The sequence below is a fragment of the Rhododendron vialii genome, chromosome 5a (genome assembly GCF_030253575.1).
Source record: "Rhododendron vialii isolate Sample 1 chromosome 5a, ASM3025357v1".
Taxonomy (NCBI): domain Eukaryota; kingdom Viridiplantae; phylum Streptophyta; class Magnoliopsida; order Ericales; family Ericaceae; genus Rhododendron; species Rhododendron vialii.
This window is the reverse complement of record NC_080561.1, coordinates 10,143,354-10,151,177: the sequence shown is the minus strand read 5'-3', so window position 1 is coordinate 10,151,177 and position 7,824 is coordinate 10,143,354. Positions and strand designations below refer to the sequence as shown.

The window sequence follows — 7,824 nt, the reverse complement described above, 5'->3', positions numbered from 1 at the left end:
CTTTTGTGCTCTGTTTAGAGATTAGGGAAAGTGAGGGAAAAGAAAGAAAAATTAAAAATTTTCCTTTACCATAGTTTGATTATAAGAAAGAGAAAGGAAAGAAAAAATAACCAATTCTAGAATTGTGAATAGTGAAATTTCCTCGCATTATCTTTCTTTTCCCCTCATTTTTCCTTTGTTCCAAATAGAGAGCGTTACTTGTTTTTATTTGCGGCTTCTGAAGATAGGTTATTGAAAGAAAACAGATAGTTTAACACGTACAGTTTATTTCTTGGGCTATGACTTAAAAAGAAAACATACAAAGAAGAGCCAAATTAAAACGAGCCAAATGAGGCCCTGAATTCTTGCTCATCTTGGATTTTTTTGCATAATACAAAACAAATTAACAAGTACATTTTCTTTCTGCTTTTGAAGGAGAAAAAATAAAGACAAAGAAAGAAAGAAGGCCAAATTAGAACGAGCCATATGAGGCTCTAAATTCATGCCCATATTGGCTTTCCCACTTAAAACATTGTGAGACATTGTTGCTTATTTATCTCATGCCACATAGTGTCCATTCTAGACTTAATGCTTGATATCGGTCTATGCTACTCATATTACCTTGGCTCTAGCTCACTGATTGATGCTTCATTCACAGACCACACTATTGATTTGCTCCTAGACCGATTCAACGCAATGTCAGTTCTACTCTGAGTGAGGAATGCAGGTGGTTGGGGAATCGACAACGTAGTAGAATAGCCATCGAGCATTGGAACTGCGATTGCCATGGAGGGCCTGGCATCCGGATCATCTTGAACACATAATAAGGCGACATGGATGCATCTTGTGACTTCATTTTTCGAATAAGGCCCTATCTCAGTTGCATCCGTCAAATCCAATGGTGCTTCATCACTCCAAAGCTTCCGAGCCTATAAGAATTCATTATATATGTCTTGTTGATGAACAAAAAGGAAGATTGTATGTAATCAGGCGGTAGAGTTGATCACTTACATAGCTCAGAAGGTCCATGGGAGTGTCTGATTGATACAAGACATTATTCTTTTTTCCAGTAATAATCTCCAGAACTAAGATCCCGAAGCTAAACACATCAGACTTGACAGACCATTGTCCATGCATCGCATATTCTGAAGACATATGATCCCTACAAGCCAACGATAACAACTAGTTTGTCAATATATTTTAGAAGAAAATAACAAATCTGTGCAACAAACTTTTCTGATGAAATCAGATACAAAATTGTTGAGGGCATAATGGCCCAAAGTCTAGCTGAAAAAACCAGTCCATAAACAGTTAGCCTAGCATTAAATATGTTTTTGAAACAGCAAAAATATTATAAAGAAACTTGATAGGGGTACATCAAGTGGAGGTAGAGGGAAGGGGAATTCAACCAAGGATTGAATAATAAGCTGAGGTCCAAACACCTTATGGGCAAGCCCGAAAAAACGGGCCAAACCCGACCACCTATGGGCCTAAATACCTAGATCAAATAGACATTACAAATAGAATAAAAGGCCAATCAGCCCAAATATGGAAATACAATATTAAATTTAATTATTTTCTATGTTCGACTCCAAGGGTACTTTTTTGAATAATTGTGCAGATGCATCCACTGTCATTGCACAAAGAACCATTAATCGAAGTCATGGAAAATCTAACACATGGGTTATGGGGACATAACTTACAATGTTCCATCGATTTCACTTGCATTTCCTTGATTTTTATCCACTCCTAAGATCCTGGCAATGCCAAAATCTGAAATATATACGTTCATATCACCATCTAATAGAATATTGCTAGCTTTAAGGTCACCGTGGATGATTCTAAGCTGAGAATCTTCATGAAGGTACAACATCCCTCCAGCTATCTCTCTTATAATCTTGTAACGTCTTGACCAATCCAACGGTTGTTGTTGTTGTTGCGGATCTGTACATTGCTCGAACAACATATCTATGTTATTTGGTTTTGAACTGATCAAACACAAGAGAACTTTAAATTGGGCTCGTCTATGAACTAAAAGTAATTACTACTTGTTAAAATTTGAGAAGTTCAACACATATATAGCTAGCAATTCAGTGTTACCGGTGAAATCGAAAAGCAATATTCAGAACTACAGTTGTTCAGATTGGACAAACCGAACAGAACGCAATCGAGGCTTTTGTTGGGCGGAAGTTCATAGATGAGCATCTTTTCTTCTCCTTCCAAGCAAAATCCCAGTAACTTGAGCAGATTCCTATGCTGAAGCGTGGCTACCGATACCACCTCATTCTTGAATTCTTCTATATCTTGCCCTGAGGTTCGAGATAGCTTCTTCACAGCTATTGTTTGTCCATCTCCAAGTAATCCCTGAGGATACACAGAATAATCTAGTTAGTAAAATTTTGGGCAAAGTCCACTTATACTCTATGTGATTTGGGCCATTTTTGGATACACTCTCTTAGGTTTAGTTTTGTGCATTGGCACGACGGCACCCCTATGGTTTGTGAAAACATGAACATTTAAGTCTGAACTATATTTAAAACTTTGGGCAAAGTCCACTTTGACCCCGATGGTTTGGGTCATGTTTGGATACACCCTCTATATTTTAAAAGTGTGCAAATAACACCCATGTGGTTTGTGAAATATGCACATAACAGCCAATAATGTCTATTTTAACGGAATTGTATCTCACAAGTCTCTTGAATCTAATCAAAATCCAATCCGAGCCGTTCATAATATATTAATCAAAGAATAGAGTATCTCTGTGAAAAATTAACTCGATCAGATATCTATAACTTAGTGGTCTAATACTCGTTAAAATGAATATTAAATTTGAAATTGAAATTTACTTCATAATAAATTCAATTCAACCATGAGATTTTTATTTTTTGATCAGCTAGAATTTTGGTATGGATGTGGTATACATCGTACTCTACAGTTTCAAGGGTTCAAATCAATATTTTGGTACATGGAATGGATTGTATGATTCAAGGAAGAAGATAAATCAAGAGAGAAGATGAGATTATATTGGACTTTTAATGGGCATTCGTCACACTTGACGTTAAATGGGACGGAATTGGGTATTATGTGCACACTTCACAAATCATATGGGCATTATGTGTACACTATCATAGAAGTGTATCCGCACATGACCGAAATCACAGGGAGTCAAAGTGAACTTAATTTGCCGTGAAACTTTCGTATGGTACCAAAAAACGAAGAAAGGATTTCATACCTTGTAGAGCGGTCCAAATCCATCTCCGCCAATTTTATTTTCATCCGAGAGGTTGTTTGTGGCAGCTTGAATCGCACCCAAATCATATCGCAAGGGCTTTACTGATGTGATTTCAGTCCAAACTGTACCATATCAAACGTCAAAACAAGAAAATACATGTTTTTTTTTTTGTTTTTTTTTTATAAAATTTATCTTTCCTCTCTCACTTTCTTTTGATTGTTCTTACCAGAATCTTCTCTAATATTGTTTTTAAGTTTCTTCTTTTCCCTCCTCCTACTTATGAAACAGAAACATGCGACGGAAAGCACTATAATAGAGACCCCGATCGGAACTACTACGATGGCAATGAGGTTGTGCACTTTGAAAGAAATTCCCTTCTTTCCTGCTTCACAAAATACACTACTTTCATTAGATCTTCAATAACATATATAGAAGACTTCTCATAACAAATTAACGTTCCTAAAAGGACTAAACACCGAATAAATAAATTTACTTATTAGCTATAGTGCCCCTTTTTAAAACCAACTCCCTTTGTTTCTTTGTGAGCGTCTAGTTTCGTAACTCCAATTTATCAAGAAAACGTCATCATTCATTATTTCACATCAACTTTTACCTCTACTTTCGATAACTATCATCCATGAAGACATCATTATTACACTTTTATTCACTAATATTTCAAAGATGAATCTACTTATAGCAGCAAAATGAAAAATGTACCTATTTTTTTTCATTAACTTTACAAAATAGGCACTTATTAAGCGACAACCCGAAATTGAATATTGGACTCTAATAAAGGGACAGAGGGAGTACGTTTCATTTCATATATCAGTTTGTAATTAAGAATAGAGGAGAATTCTAAATCTTCAAAATTAAAACCTAAACCATGCTTTCTAAAGATCATATACATGAATTATCTAAATGCCTTGTTTGGAGTTTTACCAGGATTGCTTGTAGGAGGATGCGGCAGAGGGAGGACTGGAGCAGGCGAACGCGGAGGAAGGACTGGTGGAGGCAAACCCGGATGCGGACGTGGAGGAAGGACTGGCGGAGGCGAATGCGGAGTTGCGGTGGACGTGCTATAAAATGGGAAAGTGGCAAACCCGGCATTACAGCTTGGAAAGCGATACATGGCATACGAATATCCGCTGTATTTGCTGAATAGATTATCGGTGCACTGACTAAGGCAGTCACTGCAATTCGAAGTAGATAAATCTGGCGTGCATTGTGCTAGTGAGTACAGCTTTCGATTAATCATAGAGAGATTTTCTTCTGTAGCAAATTTTTTACTCGAGTCTCCCCTCGAAGCCTGAGCAACTATATTGTCCAAGACCTTGTCAAGTGTGATAGATAGCATAGGTTAGTCATTAGGCAAAAATTTAAACTTGATATCCCAGTAAAAAAAATGCAAAACTTCCATAACTGAATAAGAATAATATGATGCAAACCCAAACTAATTAACCCACTTCATCCTCTCAACTCATCTAACAGTTGTAGTTAGTGAATAATTTTTCCCTTCCTCTTTTGTAGACGGTTATGATCGGTAGGAATTAAGGAAAGAGTTCTTAAATTTGGGTAAATTTCACTGACACCCATTGGCGGAGGTTTATAGGGCCCGGAGTAGCTCCGGCCCCTCCTGCCATTTCAAATATTTTACTAATATAAAAAGTAATATGGTTATTATTTATATAATTAGTATAGCAATCTCTAAAATTATGACTTATTTTGATTTGATCTAGCCAAAAATTAAAGTTATTTTACATTGTCAAGTAAAAAAATTTCAAATTCTTTCATAGACGAAAATAATTACACACGTGCATTGCAATTGTCAATTAATGCAAAAGATATTATATCCAATCTATATAATAGGGAGCGGTGGTTTTTGAATTATATATATAAACAAATGGTCCAGATTTATCCCATCTTTGTGCATAAATCTCCACTCTTCATTCTATAAAATGACATTTTGGCAAATACTTTGCTTTTTTACTACAAAAAATAGAGCACATTTTCGGAAAGAGAAAACTGGTATCAAGTCTGTATTTTTTATATTTTAATATCATGTTAATTGCATTTCAATAATTCAACAAATTTTAAGAAAATGAAAAGTTTTCTCACTTTAAGAAGCAAGTATAAATATTTTTGTTTTCCTAATGTAACAGAAGTTTTTGGCTAGGTAAGTGTTTGCGAAATCAATTAAGGGTGCGTGGGTTTGAAACTCAGCAACGCCAAGACAAGAGGATGGTCTAGTAGATGCCAATAAAAGATCACGCGTAATGATTTTCCATCTCATTTTAGGGCGTGATCATTTTGAACTTTCAATCACGATTTATTCTAAAGTAGGAGATTTACGATCTCATTCGGAAAGATCAGGTTTTAGGACTATGATTTAAGACATACGATTATAGTTAATAAGTGTGATCATTTTGAACTTTCCATCACAATTTATTACCGTGATCTAAAGTAAAAGACTTACGATCACATCCGGAAAGACTACGGTTTTAAGACCGTAATTAAAGACATACGATCACAGTTAATAACTGTGATCATTATCGTCAATTGTAGAAGTGAACCCAAAGCCCTAAAGCTCAAAAAGAACGATGAAGCCCATCCCAAAAGAAAACCCTAAACCTAACCTTACGTCGGCACCCACCAAACCACCACCGACCATCCCACGGAAGATGTAATCGAAGCCCAGAACATCAAAACTATTGCTGTTGCGGATATTGCACCATGCCGTTGGGCGTGAACCGGGCCGCCCAACGACAGCCACGGTAGTAGCCAATGCCAATCGCTCCATCCAACCCGAAAATCCCTTGCCGTTAAGCGAAAATCAAAAAACCTAGCAGAAACTCAGATCGGGGATCAACAGGCCGATTAACAGTCGAGAAATGGTGGTAGCAGACACGACGAGGGAAGAGGTTCCAAAACAAAAAAGTTGAGCCGGAGAAGACGAAGGAACGAGAGTCGTAGAACCAGATTCAACAGATCAAAACCCTTGAAGCATCCGCCGTGAAGCTGCAGCAAATCGGCTCCCTGAAACGGCAAGAGGTAGACATCCGCTGAGAAGACTACAAGCACCGCCATCGCAGACTACCGTCATCACCAACTCGCTACCATTCCGCTCGATTTTGTGAATATCCGAAAACAGAGAGAAAACGAATCGGAAGGGTGGGAAAGATGGAGAAAATGGGAGGGGAGGGATAAGGGGAGAGAGAGAGAGAGAGAGGGGAGCCCGGAGGGAGGAGGGGAGAGGTGGCGCCTCCCACTCGGCGGCATAAGGCGGTAGAAAACCCTAGGCTTTTCGAGAGATAGAGAGAGAGTCGGGAGGGAGTTAATGTCAAAATTCTAATGAAAAGACTCGTAATGTCAAAATTCTAATGAAAAGACTTGGTATTTAATGAAAAATATTAACTAAAAATCATGTCCTTTAACCAATAATATAGCTCTTCTAAAATCAAACAGAATCTAAGTAGTCCTGACAATTACTCCTAATACAAAAGTAGATTAACTTTTAATTCAATGTTAAGTTTTACAAATATAGTATAGATTTTTTTTTTTTTTGAACTGCTATAAAATTAAAAGTAGAGATTAAAGCCACTCAGATACGTACCCCTCTCAACACGCTAGGAAAATCGAGGTCCTCTATGAGTATAGCATCATTAGTGGAACCACTATGGTACGATACGTCCAGAGTGCCGAAGATGGAGACGTTGGAGTAGCGTAGCATGCACTCGTCGTACCAGATTATGACCTGCTTCGATCCGGGGCACCGTGTGGTTACATCTTTAGTCGCGAAGACGATGCAGTCGAAACAGTCGGCGGGGGAGAGGTCGCCGCGGCATAGGAAGAGTCCGTAAGAGGCATCGCTGGTAGGCCTGCGGGCGGTGAAGCTGTAAAAGCCGTTGGTGAGCGCGGTGGGGTTTGTCGAGAGACTGGAGAAGAGAGCGGAGGAGAGATCGGAGTGTAAGGTGGTGGTCAGGTGGTGATCAGCGGAGTGATCGTTTGTGCTTGGTGGATCGACTGGGCAAAGTTTATCGACAAATTGGGGCTCAGCTGCTACGGTTGTTGAGGGGCTCAGGAGGCCAAGCAAGCAAAATGTGTAAAGAGGCAAAGGGACTCTCGAGGCTGCCATGGTTATCAATCGAACTCGTCGATCAACGCTGAGTCCACGTGAATGATTTGGGATGGAGAGGCGTTCCGTGGGGGAAAATATATAGACAATGCCATGACAAAAAGTTTGGTTCGTGATCGATCATTTTTTATTAAACCTCGTTTAAGATCATTTCCCATCACAAAAAAGTCAACCTTAAACATGTGTTTAAAGAGAAAAATTTATTCACGGTCTCACGGAAGAGCTGTGAATAAGTTTTACGACGCTCAATCTCGGCTATCTAAAAGTGTTTTGGACGATCCGGATTACAAACAAGTCGTCCAAATACTTTTGGACTGCTGAGATTGCCCAGAGCCGTGAATAAGGCTCCGTTTGTTTGGGCATAAAATATATTTCGGTAAAATATATTTTATCTATTTTTTGGTATTTGGTTGTGTAAAAAATTAGAAAAATATTTTACATGTAAAACATTTTTCATTAATTGAATGAAAATGACTTACCT

General features: G+C 38.2%; 1 protein-coding gene across 1 annotated transcript; it reads right to left on the bottom strand.

Moving 5' to 3' along the window:
• Positions 1 to 278: 278 nt before the first annotated feature.
• Positions 279 to 7,399, bottom strand: LOC131327057 (cysteine-rich receptor-like protein kinase 5). Its single transcript, XM_058360051.1, has 8 exons — positions 6,822 to 7,399; positions 4,151 to 4,541; positions 3,438 to 3,593; positions 3,212 to 3,333; positions 2,133 to 2,343; positions 1,683 to 1,923; positions 991 to 1,141; positions 279 to 908 (listed from the first exon to the last, which is right to left on the bottom strand). The coding sequence occupies exons 1-8, from the start codon at positions 7,341 to 7,343 to the stop codon at positions 597 to 599; spliced, it is 2,106 nt and encodes a 701-aa protein (XP_058216034.1). The 5' UTR covers positions 7,344 to 7,399; the 3' UTR covers positions 279 to 596.
• Between the last annotated feature and the right edge of the window lie 425 nt (positions 7,400 to 7,824).